This window comes from Notolabrus celidotus, chromosome 7 (assembly GCF_009762535.1).
Source record: "Notolabrus celidotus isolate fNotCel1 chromosome 7, fNotCel1.pri, whole genome shotgun sequence".
In the NCBI taxonomy this organism is placed as follows: Eukaryota; Metazoa; Chordata; class Actinopteri; order Labriformes; family Labridae; genus Notolabrus; species Notolabrus celidotus.
In genome coordinates this window covers 16,833,756-16,855,175 of record NC_048278.1, presented here as the reverse complement: position 1 = coordinate 16,855,175, position 21,420 = coordinate 16,833,756, and the positions used below count along the sequence as shown (strand labels likewise).

The 21,420-nt window shown below is 38.0% G+C and overlaps 1 protein-coding gene across 1 annotated transcript in view; it reads right to left on the bottom strand.

Moving 5' to 3' along the window:
* Positions 1 to 6,578: 6,578 nt before the first annotated feature.
* The window catches only part of usp43a (ubiquitin specific peptidase 43a), a 137,486-nt gene continuing 122,644 nt past the window's right edge, over positions 6,579 to 21,420 (bottom strand). Inside the window, exons 13-16 of the mRNA XM_034689029.1 lie at positions 18,720 to 18,969; positions 16,526 to 16,684; positions 10,086 to 10,247; positions 6,579 to 9,991 (exon numbers count right to left, since the gene is read on the bottom strand). Coding sequence (XP_034544920.1) covers positions 8,811 to 9,991; positions 10,086 to 10,247; positions 16,526 to 16,684; positions 18,720 to 18,969 — 1,752 coding nt within the window. The 3' untranslated portion in view covers positions 6,579 to 8,810. The remainder of the gene's footprint in view (positions 9,992 to 10,085; positions 10,248 to 16,525; positions 16,685 to 18,719; positions 18,970 to 21,420) is intronic.

The window sequence follows — 21,420 nt, the reverse complement described above, 5'->3', positions numbered from 1 at the left end:
ACAAGAGACATGGATCAATAAACACACAAGGGAGACAAAGGAGAACTAATACAGAATAAACATGAGGGCAAGAAAAAAAAGGAAAAAAATCAACCTAAACATCAAGTCATGACAGACTTACCTCATTGGTTTACAACTAACACCTGTTTAATAAGTGTAGTAATCACATAATGAAAACACTTAGTTTAATTTGACCTGAGATAGATGTCCCCTCATAGCTTTAAGACTTGCTTGCAATAGGATAGGAGTGGGGTGCATCTCAGGAGGCTATGTACATTTATATCATATATAAGATAAATAACAACTGACCCACTTGTTCCCCTCTGTCAGCAGGGCTGTTCAGGTGTACAATCTTTCAAGTACGCTAACAAGCACCTTCTATAAAGGCTGTATAAACTGGTACAAAGACAGCACCAACTTATATGTCAATCTCAAAATCAATGTTTCCCTAACATGTAAAAACCATAATCACCACTTGTTAGAGATTGAGTAGAATCACATTATCTGCAAAAAATTGATGCATTCTTCAGCTTCCCGAACTGTTCTCTGTTCAGTTCACCAAATTCTAGGTACAGAAGGCTTGAGTCATGGTATGCTTTTTTGAGCCTTATATTTTCATGTAAAGGTACCATTAATACAATAGAAAGGACATTTTTATATTGTTTTGTTGTTTCCACTGGTATACTTCAGAGAACCAGCAGACCATTCTTGGTAATCAGACTAATGCTTCTTTATCCACAACTGAGACCACATCCTGTATTTATGAGTCTAGTTGCTTATCTATATTTTTATTGAGTCTGTACTAGGGAGACTGATGACCTTTTCAAGTTGTGCCATGCCTCTGGATGCCACAATATTAACTCCAAACAATCACCTGTACCTTTTGACAAAAAAGCCCAGCTCCAAGGGATTCTTTTTAACAATCCAATCACTGATAAAACTACCATGGAACAGATGAAAATGACTTCTGTTTTCTTTATCACCACTTTTTGTCTTCAAATAGTAAATTGATTTTTAAACTGCCTATAGAACTGTAAAAGTAAACTCTTATTATCCTTTAGCACAAGTCGATATCTGAGTTGAACTAAATGAGCAATATCATTAAAGTAATAACTAGATTTTTATATTCAGCCCTGTGTTTGCCTGTAGAAAAAATGCTATCCTTCAAAGTAATAGTGGTTATGCCCTTTTAAGAAAGCTCCACTTTTTGCATTCATGTTCTGGCTCCTTGAGATTGTCTGTCTTTGTAACTTCATTATTCAACAAGTATAAAAGAGAAGTAATAACTAGGGGATATGGAAGTAAAGAACCAATAATCCTAGTATTCGCTTTATCGGCTACAGAAATATATGAGTAAGCAAGTGAACTTCCACTCTTGTTGCTGCCCATCAGTTGTGACATTTGTTTCATTTATGTTTGAAGGTGTGTAAACTGCAGAGCCCTGACAATGAGAGCTGATTAAGTAGAGAAATGCATCTTTTCTAAGGTTACATCAATTGACTAGATATTATGCCTACCATAAAATAGCATTATGAAGAAAAATAAATACAGTCTGCAGGCACTTTCAATTTATAAGCAATGATGAAATGCAGCAGGGCATCCGGGAAAAATATCAACTCATTCTTTATCTAAAAAGTATTAACTGAGGCCATAGTCATAAATAATACTTTTTTATTTGTATTGAAAAATAAACAATATACCATTATATACAGAAGATAGAACAGGCAGAAGCTGTTGCTGTACAATGGAATTGAACCCCTTTGTACAAAATGTTGAATACAATTCATACGAGTTCAGATGGATACCTTTGCATCTTAATTCCAATTCAGTACTCTGCACAGGTGTATTGTCAATGATACTAAGGGTACTTATTCACCTTTTGTTACTCCATTATAAGCACACACGCACACACACAGATTGGTCTACGTGTATCCCAAATATATTCATTGATTCATTTTTGATACAAAATGTAGAAAAATTGCATACAAAACATCTGTAACCCACATGTCCTAAAAATGTGTGAACACAGAAGTGCTCAGTTTGGCAGAGTAAACTTTGTGTGTATGTGGCAACAAGTGAATTGAGCCATGCAAACATAAACAACCTTATGGATTTATTAAGTAACACAGACCTTGTGTACCTATACAAAACTGGTGATCCTGTTCACACAGCGCCAACCTCGAAAAAAAATTGCAATCCAGTGCTTTGTCCTCAGAGACAAGCAAAATATAACATGAATCAGTTATTTCTGTATGAATGATTATTTGCTGCTTCTTAATAACAGGGTACAGGCTGCACTCAGATCTAAAGTTTCAATTTTGATGTAGGTGGTAATCTTCACTGAGAGGATGGAAAGAGTGATTTGGCCAGTGAATATAGTGATAAAGTGATTTTTCATTATTTATTTGTTCTAAGTCATCATTACTGTCAACATATTCAGAAAAAGAGCAGCAGAGATGCAACGATGTGAAGTGTCTGTTCTGTCTAGACTGTGTTATCGGGTATAAGCAAGTATGCCATTCAATGCACAAATCCAATACCATAACCACTGAGTCCTTGGCAAATTACTGTGCTACATTAATAAACAACAGAGCGGTGCTAGCAGAGCATATAACCCCAACAAGGCCGGCAAAATTTCAGCAACCAGTGTTTTTCTAGGCACCAAAGTGGCTATCAAAGAATCTTAACATAGCAGAGACATTTCCAAAGGGAAGTTCAGATGTAGATGAAGGATACCGATTGGAAGGTGACATGTTGTGTTATGACAGGAGGTCCTGCACTACAATTTTCAATTCAGGTGTGAATGTTTGAATGGATAAATCATTTTGAGTATAGCACTATTGATATCGATTCAAAGGGGCTTGCCCACTTGGAACATGATTCTCCTTGGTATAGTGTTGTATTTCAACAGCAGTGATAGCAGACGTCTGTTTTTGTATAATTTACTACTCTTGTTTTTAAAGAGGGGGGCTGTCTTTGTGGATCCAGTCAAAAGTTTCTTTTTAAAGCAGACAGCTGGGGTAAGGAAAATAACAGCTGCAGCATTAACAAAGCCACTAAGATAAAATAACTAAGTTAAATTGTGTATTGACTGTTAAGTTTTTATTCAGATGACAAGAGATGCTGAGATTTATTTTCTGCTTCAATTTTCTGCTCTGCATGTGTCCACTAACAGAACGAACAAGTTTCATTAACAGCACTACTGAGAGAGGGCTCGTACAAGGACCAAGAATTATGATTAAAGTCTGGCCCACACGAAAAGATTTCTAAATTTGTCTTCAACAAATAATAAAAGGTTTAACAGTTTGTTTTTATATAGTGTGTTGAGAGTAATGAGATGGCCAGCACAGCACAGCACAGCACACCTGATTCTGACCTCTGTTCACCAACAACCAGAATCAAGACACCCAAAACAGGAAATTAAACATGACTTAAGAGTAAACAAATGTGGCAGACAACAGAACGGTCGTCAAGCCAAATGCTGCCAACTACTTAGTCATCTGGTATTTTTTCAGAAGCAATGTCTGTTCAACTCCTCTCCTCATCACTTTGCTGTATGTTTAATACAACACTTAGTATAAACACTTACGATATTGCCACAAATCAAAGAGTTGGTTCTGTATTTCTGACTTTAAGCTTTGTGTTTACTACTATCTTCATGGCTCTTTCTATATATTTCTAATATTGACTACATCTGAGTTGAGAGCAACTTTTAACAAATCTCAGGCGAGTTTTAACAACACTCCACTGATGTTGATAGGTTTTGTACACTGTTGTTTCTGACAATAAAACTAAATGCAATAGAAATCCACACTTGTAGACATTTTGATGGTCTCTAGTTAAGTACTCTAGATGATGAGTTTCATTGTAAAACACAGAAACATTATTAAGATCCCATTTAGAGACATTTTTTTGGTAGGTGATAATTAATATAATCTTTTCAAGACATCTCTTAAGACTAACTATTTAGAGCTCCACAGTACGATACCCTCATGTAATATTTTTGTATTTGGACTAGAAAGTGCTCTGTATTGCTGTCTGAAACACAAGCTTGTATCTTTGGTGTAAAAAAATTTGATTTAAGGGTTAAATGTGTACAAAGAACAATGTCAACAGGAGCTACATCATCTGATCATCTGTATAGAAACTTCCCTCAGCAACAGTTTGTTTTCATCATCTGATTTTTATCCTATCCTTAACAACTCCTGAACAAAATAAACACCATCCTTCTTTGACATTGAAGGGCAAATGTGATACTTCTTTGAGTTTTTATCGGATGTGTTTGATGTGAGATCAAAGGGAGGCATGTAGAAAAGCTTGGGCTAAAAAATAACATATGCAGCACATGACACTTCTAACTCTGGTTCATTATGTACGTCAGTGTTGGGTCACTCCATATTTATACCAGTACTGAGGATTTCTATGGCTGATCCGTATCTTAAGAAATAGAAAATAAAAGCATGACCAACTCATATTCAGATCGGAATTTCTGGTTGGGATTGCGGATGTGGTCGTTCATGGTCTGAAAAGAAAAAACAAAGAAACAGAGAAAACAGCCTTTGTTTTCCTTATGAAGTAACCCGCTCACATAAGTAAATTGGTGTTTCAGGTTTCTGATACAGATTGAAATAAAGATGCAAGGACAGAACAAATTAGAAAAATGGTACAAGGTCAATGCTACCACAGAATTTAGGTCATTACAAGAAACTTCCTGTCATTGAAAGTGTTAGCTCTATCTTGAAAATTTTCAGCTGAGATTGAAATAAAGATGCAAGGACAGAACAAATTAGAAAAATGGTACAAGGTCAATGCTACCACAGAATTTAGGTCATTACAAGAAACTTCCTGTCATTGAAAGTGTTAGCTCTATCTTGAAAATTTTCAGCTGAGCGGTCAGCTAAATTTAAAGACACACCTACAGTATGTTCTGCTTTCCTGCTTCTGAAAACTTCAGAAAGTCAGTAAAACAGCAGCATGTAGTAAAGCCTGGTTTGTACTTCTGCATTGAATCAATGTTGTTGCATGTCATAGGTTTGCTTAGCCCTGTATCTATCCAGAAGTCTACAAACGTAAGCAGAAATGCATGTACTCAAAAATGTAACTACATGTTGAAATAACATAGACAGTAAGCCCTGTGATTTGTCCACTGGGTAGTTATTCACTGATATTACTGAGTTACTGATCTTCCGGTTATGTAAGATGTTTTATTCTGATTGGTCAAACCCCCTTGACCACCCCTTGACAACAGTGATTAACATTCATTAACATGAGCAACACCAGAGGCAAACTGATCACACGTCATGTCAAATCAATCTACGGAAAAGAGTTTTGACACATTTAGCTTCTGTATGTTGACACCATAGCCCGTATGGTGAGGTAAAACTGTAAGCTTCTGTTGGCGTCCTATTGGTAAACAATGTGGCTAAAACGTAATTGCAGTATGATCAACTGCTGCTCATCATTAATAAGCTCAAACTCAAAAAATAATTTGCTCAGATTCAGTCTTCAGGGTTTCATGTGCACAACCAGGTAGAAAACTAGCATTTTGACAGAGTTTCTATGCTCATGACAGCATATTGTGCAACGGTGTGGCTACGGTGTGGAGTCAACGCAGAGGCATAAACCAGGCTTAGGGAACCGTAGATGGCAAGCTATGCAGACGGCAGCTGTATTTGTGTGTGGTATGTGGTATGCTCTGACTCAAACAGGTCTTGAAGTATCATTGTTACCAAGTCCCACTTGTGACCTCAGTAATTATCTGGCTTTGTGTACATAAGCTTACAGTTAACATGTCTGCACCACCAGGCAACTTGGAATCTCCCCTGCTTGCCAGTTGGCACAGAAGTGTCTCCCATCTCTCTGCCAGTCCTTCAAGTCTCCATCTTCAAAGATACTGAACTATCCCTTTCAGATAACAGATAAACTGTAAAGAGATGGTTTTCAGGTGTCAAGGTCAGTTTACAGTAACACATTTCTAAACAGTAAATGGCTCTTTGTTAATTTAAAAAATATATATATAGCTCTAGCAGACAATGAAGAGTATTTGTTTTTATAGATTATTTTCACAGAGGAGAAGTTTATAAAATGACATCTACTTCTTGCATGTTCAAGGGCATTATGTTTACTACTCTCAATGCAAGATACATGAAGATTCTGAAGAGTTTGTTTTTTACTGTTGACCTCCTCAGACTATTGAAATTTAAGAAGCCTCTTCTAAGTTTGTGAGGGTCAATGTTAAATTGTTTTTAATATGGTGAGAAGTGAAAATAAGAAGCTTCCCGCAATGAAGTTCTAATAGAAAATCCTATTTAGCTTTAGATAAGTGTTGTTTGAGGTCAATCCTTGTGAAAAAATCAAAATCTCAGGACTGTGCAAATATTAATGAAGGGTCATAACGGTGACTTTATCCTAGCAGTTCTAGCTGAGGGTGCAACATGGCCAAAGAAAGAGGAGTGTAACATTATGTATTCCAACTTAACCTTAAAAGCTAAACACATAAACCTGGAAAATAGAAGAAGGGTGAAACTGGGCCTCCCAAAAATAACACTTTTTGCAAAGTAAATCATGCTCAGAGGACATAAACTCCATCATAATTTATCAAAATACTCAAGACAGTGTGCACCACAATCCTTCATTCAAGCCTGATTCATAGAATGACCCCTAAATTAGAGCTGATGAAAAGGAAGTTTAACAATGCTACAATCAATTATTCAAATTCAGAATTGGAATACAATATTCATCACTACATGTATTTCCTTTGTTGCTTACATTTACTGTCTGAATTGAATCAAAACATAGTTTCATAAATGAAATGTATCATTTCTATTGTTTCTACATAATGGTTTTCCATAGTACCATAATTACATGTCTGCCATATGGAAATAAATTGTTAAATGTCATGGATGTCTTACAGTAAACACACAGTAAATGCACTCATAAATGGAAATACATACAATGTTATTTGTATTTCAATCATTTTGGGATTTTTATGACATTTTAATAATCCTTCAAATAACACTGGTCAAACTCAGAATAATTGACGGAAAAGTTACATCCCACATCACTAACACATATGGCACCTCAGGTTCAGTGGATGATTTCCCTTTTTAGTAACTGGCTGAAAATGTCTTTTTTTTTTAAAGTCTACAACCTTTCCGGATCTCTTACAGTGAAGCATGATTGCAGCAGTAATCATCAGTGGATGCCAGGGTTTTGTGCAAGTTCCTCATTTTCACTGGACAGGGAGTGCTTTTCAAATGTCCTTTCAATGGATGTACATTCAACAAAATGAGGCTCAACATTTTAGAAAGAGGTTATTTTTTCAGTAAAAAACAACTGATTCAAAAGAACAGCATGTTATTTAAAGTGAGCAGCTTATCTCACACTATGTGCTGTGGTGATTATAGTTATATCCTTCATATAAGCCAAACCTTTATGCAACTGTTCTCTGACAGCTGCATGACAAAGGAAACATAAATTAATAAAATTACAGTGGTTATGCCAAAATAGTACATTAAATACAATGAAAAAAACATTGAATGCATTCAACATTGTTAATCTGTGTCATTTAAAGGTGTAGAACATTTTCTTCAGGTTGAATTTGCATCAGCATAACACTTCACAGCAGACAGATGTACTTTTCAAATTCTCTCCTGCTACAGGGAGATTAGTGAGGCTCAGCTAGGAAGTGCTAATGGTCCTCGAAGGGATTCTTTGATTTGGCCAAACAGATTTAGAGACCAAGTGATCCTGCAGAGTACCACTTATATTTAAGGTGTCATGTGTAATTTCCATTGTAAGTTTAAATTCAACAAACAAGAACCCCAGCCAGGTTTAAACGGGGACAAATCAAAGCTGTATAAACCCACAGTTTTGTGTTCAAAGCCATCATGTATTTTCAAAACATACCAAAGCTCCTGTGAGGTGTTTTGAGTCTAATACACAGTAATACAGACGGAACAGCTACTCAAGCAAACAAGACAGCAGGATTGTGTATTTCTAGACATATCTTTATGCTGGAACCTCTGCTGCATTGTAGAAGTCAGACAAAGTGACTGTCAGCACCATGCACAAATAAACTTTATATTTTTATGGCAAAGACTGTTGATGCATAACACATATGATTAAAAAAAAAGAAAATTTGATTTTTTTGTTAAAAAATGCTACTTACACGTTGTACGGGACAAAGTCTATGAAGAGATAAAAGGTAGTGCTTTGTCCCAAATTTTGGGAAATTGGAAAATTTCACAGAAGCTTCAAAAAGAGGAGAAAGTGAAAAAAAAACAAAACTTTTGCACTTCAGACACCACTGCCTCCTAACACTACCATTAATCAAGTGAAAACCATACATTCCTGTAAAGGACACAATCACTGTGTCTTCAATGTAAGCAAACCATCATTAGAATTTCACCACCCATACTACAGTAATAAGACACAAACGTGGATTATGCTTGTATGTGTGTGTAGGTGTAAGAGATTTCCAGTGCTAAACAGACAAGTTCATTGGTCTAGACTGCATATTAGTTGCTCAGGCACTTGTTTAAAGTCATAGAAAAAAACAAAATAAAAATTGACGTCCTCCGACGTTCCAAAGACAGGTCACATGTTATCCTGCTCTTCATATCCCAGCAGTGAAGAACCCTTCATTTACTCCGTGGTGCAAACAGCTTAAGTCAGTGAATTTTCTGGGAACGAAAAGGCAAACCATTGTGAGTGGAGCTCTATTGCTTTGATCTCAGGGATTGGACGTCATTCACTTTATGACATATAAAAGGCTTTGTGTGATGATGGGTTGAGTAACTCTATTTGTGTCAAAAGCTTGATTCAGGGACTCTCTTTTTGCGTCCCAGCGAGGTAGTGCTGTACCGAGCTCTCTGCAGGGTTCCATAAGATGGTTTGTCCGTTGTGAGGCTACGTGATGGTGCTGGGGCCGTAGACATCCCGTTACGATGCAAAGATGCCGTCCTTCGCATGCTCTGCTCTGCTTTGGTGGGGATGTTGGAGGAGCTCTGAGAGCGCTTAATGTCAGCTGGGTTTCGCCCATGCATCTTCCCATTTGCCAGATCCTCACCCAAATGGCTTGAACTTTTGGCCTTGCCTCCCTCGACTCCAGATACTCCCCCAGCTGCCCCATTGGACGAGGACAGTCTAGGGAGGGTTCTACTTCGACCTATTTCCTCACCTCCATCTCTTGCTGAATTGCCCTCCTTGGATTTCCTCGAGTCTCTATCCTTCTTCAGGAAGTTACCTTTGAGGAATGAGAGCAGTCCTTCGTGGGGAGAACTCTTGGGTACTTCTCCTTTCTTACTCTTAGAGTTTCCTTCATATACACTGTGGTTTTCTCGTTCAGGTGTCCCTCCTTTTTGCCTTCTAAGAGTCCCATCATTTAGGATGGGGGTGCTGTAGCTGGATTTCACTCCTGCACTGGAACTCTGTTTGGTCTCAGTATCCTGGGAAGCTTTGGAGGAGCTCTGCTTCTGGGCATCTTTTCTCCTGGTGAGGGTGTTACTGCTAGAGCTACTGCTGATATTCGTGCTGCTCTCATTTCTTGCCTTGTTCTCTTTGCTTCGTCTCAAGCTGGTTGTTTTATCTGATGACCTCCTCTGACCCTCTGGAACCTGTGGAGGCTCAGGTGGTAGGTCATCTTCTGCCTTCCCCATGCAACTCATGCCCCCAACACTGGGAGATCGTGCATTTGTTGAAGTACGGCCATCAACAAATTCCTTGCTGCGTGGTTCACCCATCAATGTTACGATCGGATCCTTTGTGCACCGAGGCCGTCGGCCAGATTCCAGGTACTGTACCAGCTCAACAGGGGCAGGATCTTGGACAGGTGGAGGCATTGGGTCAGGTTTACGTCTGTCCTTCGAACCAAAGGACCAACGCAGGGGGAGCATTTTGCTCAGGGTGTCCTTGGTTTTGCTGGGTGCTCTCATGCTTACACTGCGTCCCTGAAGACCCCTAATAAATGGCCTGGTCTCGAAACCCCCTGCTATTAAGCAGAGCAAACATGCATTAGTTTTTACATTAAAATAAAAGACTTTTGAAGTTACTGAATCTTCCAAATCTTAGCTGTGGCCTCTTACCCTTTTCCTCTTTTTCACCATCATCAAGGAAGACCGGAGACTCAGGCGAGTCAGGTAAGGACGATGGGCAAGTTGTGGAGGATCGAGAGACCAGACTGCCTCTTTTGCTGTCTCCTGTAAGCCGAATAAGCCAGTGGTCTGACATCGATGAACTTGTGGAACCTGGCAGACACACAGAGTGAAGAGGCAGAGAATAAATAAAAAAAACACAAAACGGACTGAGCATCAGACTCATCGTTAATATTTAGAAACAAATATGATGAATATTGGTTTCAGCAGAACCTGAGTTACAACCTTCATCACCCATAATGCAACTTGACTGCCAACTGTTTGTTTTGATATTTGGGTATGTTATGATAGTTAAAGCTAACATAGCCTCAAACCCTTAAGCAGAGAGGTGGAATGGACTACAGATATCTGACAAAATGTCTTCTTTTGACCTACACATCCCCTTATCTCATTTATTTATTCCACTTGTAGTTTTCAACCCCAACAAAATGCTGACATTTGTGGGCAAGATTTTTACTTTGAAGAATTCCCTCCAAGGCTTTACAGGATCTAACATTTCTGTCTGTGCAGAATTACTCCCAAACAGTCCCATACACTGGCAATGTTATGGCCATGGACAGGAATTAGGTTATTTGCTTTGTGTTTCTGTCTAGCCCTTTAGATATCTAACAGTGTGTGTGTTTGTGATTGTCTGGGCAGAAAAGTCAGTGCAGAGATCACAGTAAATCAACTGGCTGCATATCATCCTTTAATCAAGATTACAAAGGCTCTGCTCTGTAACTTCTACTTTGCCAGGGTGTTTTACCTGCTGTTCATGACCTCGTTTCCTGGCAACTTGATTTGCTTTTTACCCATTGACCCATGGCTAATCTAGTTCCTTCCCTTGCTGCAGTTCTATCTGCTTTGCTCCCTTCATCTATGTCTGCCCTGCACTCCTGCAAAGGATCTCTGCTGGGCTCAGATAGTCCACAGATTCCACTCCAGATTTTCTCAGCTCATCTGTCCTCTGCCAGGGCTGTTGGCTCGGCTCAGCCCTGGCTTGTTTGTGAGTGACCAAATACTTATTTTCCAACATAATTTACAAATAAATTATTTAAAAATCCTACAATGTGATTTCCTGGATTTTTTTCTCATTTTGTCTCTCATAGTTGAAGTGTACCTCTGATGAAAATTACAGACCTCTCTCATCTTTCTAAGTAGGATAACTTGCAAAATCAGTGGCTGACTAAATACTTTTTTGCCCCACTGTATATACTAAAACGTTTCAAAAAACTATGTTCAAATTTTGACAGTTCAGTGCGGACAGCAATGAAGATACAGAAAGTAAAGCAGCATAATGAGTCATAGACAACTGACTTTAGCCTGAGGACATATATTGTATCAGTGTATAGCTTGCTGAAGATGAGGGGATATACTGCACTACATGCTAAAGCCTGGTACACATTAAAATGTGATAGACCCTACACATGATGGAAATGCAGAGAGCACACTCGTCTGCCCTTGGTCCCTACTCACACAACAGGATTTCTGATTGAACATGTTTAATAAATTAGGATCTGCAAGTTCCTGATCATCTTTCAACCAGATCTTGGAGGGTAAATCACTTTTAGCATACAACACACCACAGGAAAATCTGACAAGATAACTTTTCAAGACATCACATAATCAGGCCTTCGCTGACTTTGGTTGGAAGGTGGAAATTTGGCCATAAATTAGTGTGTACCCTGCTTAAGCTATGAATAGTCTGTTGTGCACTCCAGCCTGGAGCCTCCGCCAGCTGTGTAACTCACTGAAGGGTGGGTGCACAAGCATGATGGTGTAGAGCAATGGGTAGCTTGGTCAGTTCATCATATTTGTGTGTAATAAATCAGAATACGCTTGATATATAAGTGCAAATGGTTCATCAGTGGTCGGTGACCTTGGTTTTGTTGTCTCCAAGGAGAGGGGTCAGATAGAGCATAAAGAAGAAACTGAGAAGTAAAGATAGTTGGGTTTGGGATGCTAACTTCAGTTTGTTGCTCTTGTGATGGAGAAACACAATACATTAATTTGTGCCTGTCTCCAGGGAAATCTTGACATGTTTTTGTTATTGTCCTAGTTTATTCTTTAGTTTTGTATGTCAGACATGTTTCCTGATCTATTGTGTAGTACAGTCCTTTTGTGTCATGCCTTTTTTTACCCCCTGCTTTTGTGTTTCCATCCAGTTTGATTAGACACATCACTTTCACCTGTGTTGTGTTCACAGCTGTGATTGATTACCTTTCATGTATTTCTTGTTTGTGTGCCTTCCCTTTTGTACCAGTGTGGTGACTAACCTTAAATAGATTTGTGTCAATCTAACTGTGTATCTGTGTGCATGTTTCCTCTTGGCTTTTCTGTGTTTGTGTATGTCCTGGGTCTGTTTGAATTGGTGAGTTGATATATGAACTGGAGAAAACAAGGGGGCATAGGCATAGACAAAAATTCTAGTTTGAATGTGGATATGATAAAAAAAAGTATACTTGGGAAACACGGAGAACATTTAGGAAATTTTAGACAGCAGAACAAAAAAAACTGTCCTGACATTTACTGCAAAGTTACTGAAAAAACACTGTTGTTTTGATTATTTAGATTGAGGAAAAAAATGTTTTTTTCAATGTTTGTAAAAACCACAGCCTCATAAGAGTCTTTCAGACATTTGTGGTATGAATTACCTTGTTATGAGACCTGAACAGATCTGAGGTATAAATCCTGTGGACAGTCCACAAATAAGCACAGGCAGGTTTTTTATTTGTTAAGAGCAGTTTTAAGGCCAAGGGTTGAAGACCTTTGGAAATGTAATTATGTTACACATTTGTTGACCTTTACTTCACTTCACCTCACTTCATTTCACTATACAGGCTTACTTTTGAGCATAATCTCTTAAATCATCCACTCTATACTGAGAACACCTCCACACACTTTCTTCTTTGTAGTCTGCCTTTTCATCTGGTTACAAGGTTGGTATGCCTACAATAACAGACTGTAGGGTAGAGCGGGGACTCCAGGACCCCTGCAACCTCACACATGATAAATAGGGTATTCAACATTTCTTTTCAAGATTTCTCTAAGTATTTCTTTGATGCTGACAAAGCTCACAACAGGCTTATTTAGTATTGTCCGTGAAGACAAAAAGCTGCTAATCAATCTGTCACCTGTATGGAAGCAACAGTGTCCACTGAAGAACCTCAATCACATGTTCAATAATCTCATACTTTGATTTTTACACCTTGTTGTTTGCAATGGATGACTTTGTTCCACAACCAGTGTTGTGTGGAGTTGTGGCAGATTATCCCGACTTGCAGATGTCTTTGTGGGTGTTCAAGGTTATACAATTGTATGAGTTTGAACACAGCTAATATAGAAACAAATGTTATGTAATCACGCCTCTGCAGACACACAATATTTAACTAGTTCTCAGTTCTGCCACTGTGTCTTCAATCAGCTATTTTACATGACAGGGTCATGATAAATGAGCTTCACAGGGGTGCCATTGGCTCATTATATACTGCTGTTAGAGTTCTTATCAAACGAGCTCTTGAGGGGTACCTATGCCTTTGAAGCTATGATTTCTATCACAGATGCCAAAATGAAATTTGCAAGTGACATAACAACCTTTCTGTCGGTGTTCATTTGCACCTGCAAGTTCACTGTAACCCCGGTACCCACGCAAATGTCTCATTTTGGAAAGATGAAAGAGAAAAATCTCCACTCTGCTCTCCAAGGCAGACTACAGCATATAATGGTCTCCCTATTATTCATCGTTCAGTACAATGGAGGAACCACGGCTGTGACTTACAACTATTTCCACAAGCGATTCATCTGCAGGTTGTATTATAAATTTTGAACCAAAAAAGGAAACAGAAAAGACTCATAGTTTGTCCCATATTCTGTTGGCCTGTTTCAATGTACTTAATTTGTCTAATCATTTATAGAAAGCTAAGCAGCAAACCCTTAAATGTAAAGAGCTAGAACCAGCAAATGCGAGACACCTACCTGCAGCTTTGCTATTCACGTCTCCAAGCCTTGTAGGTTGAACTGAGGACATTCCAGTGATAACACTACTGCTGTCAACAGCGTTGGTATTTTGCTACTATGATAAAGGAGATAAAAAACTGCTCTGCCGCAGTTATAGAATGTTGAACTTGTGTTTCATGAAAATGATGGTGTTACCCCCCTCAAGACACAATTACCTCTCTACATGAACTGCAGAAGAACTCAATTAACCTTGTAACCTTGCTCAATTAAAAAAAAATAATACTTGAACTTCTGCTTGGAGACGTGCCACTCAATGTCTGGTTTGAGGTTTGCACATTGAGTTAAGGCACAAAAAGGTGACAAATGTCAACTCTGTCATTGGTTTGAAAAATGATGACACAGCTGTTGACCATTACTCTTTTTCAAATTGAACAGTTTAGTGAGTAAAAAGGCCCCAAAATGTTTGGTGGCACTTAGAAACTTCAACCAACTTTTCTTCAGCATGTGCAGGGGAAGATAATGACTGAAATTTCCTTTTTGGGTAAACTATTTTAAGGTGCATTTTGTAATTTTGTGTACCTTGTGTTAACATTTTTCGTATTGTTAATTATCTAGGTTTTGAGAGATTATTTTTCAACTTTAATTCATCAATTTAGGCAAAAAGAAAAATATAATTATAGGAGAAAAACTGAGAATTTCATTTTAAACTTTACAAGTCAGGAGGACAGTGTTATTGGTCATGTTACTGTAACTAAGGGTGGTCAGCTCTTTTACACTTGTTAACCCTGTTACCAGTGTTGACTCCATTTTTTTAATTTTTAATTTTTATTTATGTATTTATTTTATATTTTATTGTTTTTAATACTATTGTTGCATTCATTGAGTTCTTAACCTTAGGATTGTGGGGTGGGTTTGGGGTCTGCACTGGGGGTGGAATAAGGATGGGGGTCTTGTTTATATATTTTTCTTAATTTATTCTATTTTAAGTTGTTTTAATGTACAGCACTTTGTGTTACAATGTCACTGTATGAAAAGCGCTTTATAAATAAAGTCTGATTGATTGATTGATGTGACAAAGTTACTTACCTCCATCACTGTCTGGTTTGGATCTGCAACCAAACTAGACAAACACAGACTGCAACGGACTATGAGGACTGCAGAAAAAATCATCAGCGTTGACCTGCCCCCCATCCAGGACTTGTACCAGTCCCAGGCCAGAAAACGGGCAGCTAGCATCACCACTGACCCCTCACACCCTAGACACAAATTCTTCAAAATCCTCCCCTCCGGCAGGCGCTACAAATCACTGTGCGCCAAAACAACCCGCCATAAGAACAGTTTCTTCCCCCAGGCTGTCACTCTGATGAACACTAAACCAGAACAGTGTCATACCTGTTGGATCAATACTCTCTGTAAACATACATGTAAATATACAATGCAACAATTCTCCAAGCAGAATTCCATATTTCTATTTTTTGTTGTATTTAACTACTATTTTTTTAATGTAAAAACTACCCCTGCTACTCACTACTGCACTTTTATCATATTATTTTAGCCTGTACATATTAGTCATGCCTATTTGTTGTTCTTTTGTATTTATAGCTGATGTTATTGTTATTATTTTATTTTATTTTTATTTGTAGGTCCCATTCTTATGCCGTGTACAAAGAGAGCACAGTTTACCAAGTCAAATTCCTTGTGTGTTCAAGCATACCTGGCCAGTAAAGCTGATTCTGATTCTGATTCTGAAAGTTTGGTTTGGTTGATAAAATTAGTTTCATTGTTAACTATTTTGCCAGAAGCAGTGTCAAGCTGCCATGGAAGACATAAAACTTCCAGTATGTATTTTCATTAATTTCAATTATATGTTTAGAGGAATTGTGCATTATCTTGACAGCTGTTCAAAAAATACATGGATATTCTTACTTTAAAATCAAAAGTTTGTATGAAGATAACTTTAAATTTTGTACCAATTACATTTTAGGAAACATATAGAAAACCAAATATGTTCATGAAAAAGCTAAACCGTTTTTTCTCTCATTCGCAAAAAAAGAAGAAAAAAGGTTACATAAAGTGCCGTAAAAAAAAAAAAGGCTTTAAATGTTCTCGTTATTCTGGAATAAGCCATGGGCCTACTGAACTTCCATACGCATTAGACCACAACAGCATTGTCACCTGACGCCACCACATCACCAGAAGCTGGATGACAACTATGTTTTTTTGTTTGTTTCTTAATTCCAGCATGTTTTTAAAAGAAAATTATGTAATGAAACATTTGGATGTTCATGACATTAAGTAAGAGGACACGTTCAGATTAAACACCAATAGTCACATTGTTTGTCCATGAACTGATCTTTACTTTGTTATGGATCATTCATGTAACAGTATTAAAACTAATGGTTCTTGATACCAATCCAACTTGCTATATAGCTTACCTCTGACGGAGCAGCTGGCTGACCATGGAGGGATGATGTTGCGTCTCTGGTAGAAGAGGATATAGGCTCCTCTGGTGCATACTTCCTCCTCTGGCACCAAGTCTACGCTGCTGTCATCATAGCTATACCACTGTGCGTCCACCGAGTTCCTACAGTAAGCTGTGGGACACAAAATGACCACAAAAATGAACCATGGGAACCTGTATGCCTGTAATGTTAGTAAGGGATTCAATTCTCCAGCAGGATCCTTTGTAGGCTCAAGACTGAATATGAGACAGTGAATAGCCAAAGGAAATAAAAGTTATTCAGTTCATCAAAAGCATCTAAAAAATATCTAATTAAAACATCTCTTCCAACAATTACTTGGGTTTCAGCATCCACCAAAAATGCCAAGAGCTTAACTTTCTGTGGTATTGAGACCATGGCTCTGTTTAGATCTGATACTAACATGCGTACTGGGTGATCTAATAAAAAGTGGACAGCTCTAATTACTAGTATTGACACCTGACTCTATCCTGCATCCCCTCAGGGACCTCTTACAATCAGATCTTACTTTCCTGCTGTGTATGGAAACAAACACTTTGCCTCTATCACCCTCTATAGCTGATAAAAACATCACTGTTTAAAACAATTAAATGTAGATTTGAAGTGCAGAAGGAAATCTTCATTAATTTGAAGAAAGATAGAGAGTGGGTCATTACCGCATGTTGCTCTTGGGTTCTGTGGTTTATTCATTCAAGTGGGAACTGCACTGCTCATTAGAGTCTCAGTCCCTTGTAAATATTGGCCACGATATGTCCCACATTTCCAAGCATGATACAGGTGTATCTCAAGAAATTAGAGTATCATGAAAAAGTTACATAAATCCCATCGCCAAATATAACATAAAAATCACAGAAAGTGATTTGTGGTAAAGGAGCCACAACCAAGTACAAAATTATTAATGAATGTCATTTTTAGAAGTTGGACATTTCTGTATCTAAATCCTTTTTTGTTCTTGGGACATATTCTAATCATTTTAAGATGCTGGATTTCTGATTTATATGAGCAATAAGCCATAGTCATCAATTTTGAACAAAAATGGGTTCTTCACATGTCATGGATATATGATAGTTTACCTTTATAGAAGTCTGGTAAGTCTGAACCTGAATACAAACTATTGGCTGTCCATCAATTTGGCTTAGGGCACATGAGCATATACTGCCAAATGAGTCTAGATGACTGTGCCCAGATATGGCCTAGCCCTAGGTGACTTGATTCAATTTGGTCCTAAATGCGTCCTCCTAGCGTTTACACCACCTTAATGTAATGAATTGATTGCTATTACAGACTTATAACAACTGCAGATATCAACATCCCCTTTCTCTGATTTATAGATTGTTGTGAAGATTAAGAATTTCAGAAAGTATAACAGTATATTTGTGCTAAATGCTCTCTGATTAATGGTGGCACCCAATTCACTGTACCCACCACATCCAAGTTGTGTTCAAAGTTGGCTGTTGTTAAAGCTTTTCTTCCTGAATAATTGCTTGTGTGCTGGCTCTGGATTGTGTGTGTCCTTTAGTAACAAGTACATTTGATTCCACTGATGCTTTGTGTTAAGTTGTTAAGAGTGATTAGCTACTAGCTGTAAGCAGTAGCATAGGCACGCAAGCTGTTAGGGCACTAACTAGCTCAATGGACAATATATGCACTTGTACTGCTATGATGTATTGTTAACAATTGTTATGATTGCACCCTCATACAGTTATGTTGTATGAATATTCATTAAGTTTACACAATGTTGTGATTCTAGTTGTATGAATAAACATGCTAATCATGTTAACAGGGTGGTGCTACAGGACACTACTATAAATGTATGCACTGGTTAAATAACAGGATAGCAGAATACTAATGAAGACATTTTTCTTCCTCATCTGTTGCAGATCACATTCACATACACACCCCTGCACGCCCACTCAGCTGTGTTTCACAATGTAAATGAATGAGGCTAAATCAAGGATGAACACTGCTTTACAAATGTTCTTACTGATGCTTCCTGAGCAACACTTATCATCCAGCTACACTGTTACCTTTTTTCTGCTTATTGTATTCATTGACGAAATGCCTACTCTGGCTTCACCAATGTAGTATTGCACACCCATAACTAAATTATTATGTTGAACATAAAATATTGTATCACATAGCTCCATACCAGTATAATGTCCTCCATGCATTCCTCCATGGTGGTTGCAGACAGCGTACAGATCGTAGAGATAGTCGTGGGGGAGGGTCAAGTCAGCAGGCTGGTGGTGTTGGTTTGAAGGCTGCTTCCAGGAAGGTGGCCAGGCTCCTAAGCTCACATTCCTCATACTCTGACTCCTCTTCACTACATGGGGGGCCATGTCCAAACCAGTGAGGGGGAAGCGCACAAGGGTTGATAATTTGTTCCTACGCTCGCCAACCTGTTGAAATAATGATTCTTGGTCATAAATGGTACATGAATGACAAAAAACCACAATTTCTTAAAGAAAAATCTATTAGGAATGGATTTGACAGGAATGAAACCAACAATGATGGATTTCTACACCTTTCAAAATAAAGCTACAGACAATAAAATTCTAATCAAACCAACACAATTATATACAATAATAATTATAAGATCATATAAAAACTACTGGAGTACAAAAATATTTTTATGGGATCCTTTGAGTTTATACATTTGTGAAAGTTTGACCATTGCCCTGTTTGCATTTTCACAGCAGGCTTTTAGTTTTAATGAGAAAAAAAATCTGCCTCTGTTCTGTTGTATCTCTGGTTGTTATTAGAGGCCAGGGACCAGACTTGGTAGAGTGTTTGAAGAGAAGTTCAGCAGCAGCAGTTCTCTGCACTAACAAATCAAAACTTGAAAACTGCCATGAACCTGAAAAGTTTGCATGCAAATCAGTGGCTTTTCTTGTGCAACAAAGGCCCTTGGCACAAGTTCAGAATAAGTGATAGACCGAGGTCCCACAGAGACTGAGTGTAATCACATTTGCCAGAGGGGGGCATGGCATGGAATGTAAGCATGCAGCAGAGCACCTTCGGGTGATTGCTAGGGTTGGACAGGTGGAGACTCCTGGGCAGGTGCCATAATCAGTGGGGAGGAAGCAAGGTGGTGTCAGTTAAGCAAGGTGCAAAAAGAAGAGGCATAGCTGAACCTTACCTTGGCTACAAATTTTTTTTTGCTACATTCACTGTGACCTTTCTGACGGCAAAAGGCCAGAAGTTGGGTGGGAGATGCCAGTTACATAAAGTCTGTATACTCTTGTAGGCAGAGGCAGAGGTGATATGGGTTTTTAATATGAGACTGTCTAGTTTTCCAGACCTAGCTGAGGCAAACAGTGCCGTCAGGCAGGTATGTGCACAGACATTTTGATGGGGTATAATTACAATGAAAAGGAAACAACTGTTTAGTAAGCACTTTCACTTGTACAGTTAATCAACTTTACTCAGTTTATTATCTGTAAAAATGCAGACTAAGCAATGAGCAATTTAAGTCTTATAGACTGATAGACCAATTGACTAAGTTGTCCTTAGATGAGATACACTGTTTAATCAAGTGAAATAATTTGAACTAAATACAAATGGAAATAAATACACACTCACCTACATTTTTAAGCACATCAATCATACTCTCTAAGCAAATTCTGCAAACTATGACAGAACACAGCTTACATAATTAATTTACAACTAAAGACACAAATCTTTAGCAAGAAAAAAGTTGCTACAAATAATTTCTGCAAAGATAAAATTCAGGCTGGATGATCCCAGCTACAGCAAGATCAACATGACTTCTAGAAATACCAAAATAATTATTTTTATATCTGGTCTAGAAATGGGAACAAGACACAGAACATCAGTTTGAGTAATGCAGCAATGTGCATGAGAGTTGTCATGGCATTCGTAGCTATACTAATGAGTCACCTGTTGATACTGCTGTGCTGGAGTTTATCCCAGAAAATGAGAGGGTTGTCTGTGTGTGACTGTGTGATGCTCTGTTTTTTCTCTTTACCCAGCAGACAATCAACCTGTCATAATGGGAAACTAAAGGTGTAATCAATAACATGAACTAATCTTATAAGTATAGTGTATTTGCATTTGTACACAAGTAAGTGTCTCATGCCAGATGTACTTGGGCATGGCAGTGAGTCTAACTTAATTATTACAGTTACCAGCCTGGCAGCATGCAAACAATAGCAATGCTAAATGCTAATGTTAAAGGGATGTACTGTGTTTTTTAAACTGGGCTTGAATGAAACTTGACAATAGTAAGTACACTACCAGTCAAAAGTTTGGAAACACCTTCTCATTTAAGGGTTTGTATTTATTTATTTAAAACTATGAAAGAACATATATGGATTAATTTAATTAACAAAAAGTGTTAAACAAAGCAGAATATGTTTTATATTTTAGATTCTGTAAAGTAGCCCCCTTTTTCCTTCATGACCGCTTTGCACACTCTTGGTATTCTCTCAGTCTGCTTCATGAAGTGGTCTCCTGGAATTGTTTCTAATTAACATGAGCCTTGTCAAGAGTTCATTTGTAGAATTACTTGCCTTCTTAATGTGTTTGACACCATCAGTTGTGTTGTTCAGAGGTAAGGTTAGTACACAAAGGTTAGTCCTATTTGACTACTGCTGTATCCACATTATGGCAAAACCATATTATTTCATAGTTTTGATATCTTCAGTATTAATCTACAATGTGGAAAATAATTAAAACAAATAAAAACCCTTGGATGAAAAGGTGTGTCCAAACTTTTGACTGGTGTATATTACTCAGAGGGGATGCTGGTCCCTTTGTTGAGTAACTGGCTGTAGAACTGGCACAGAAGCTAGGCTATCAATCTCTGCAGACAGGGTCATTTTTACCAC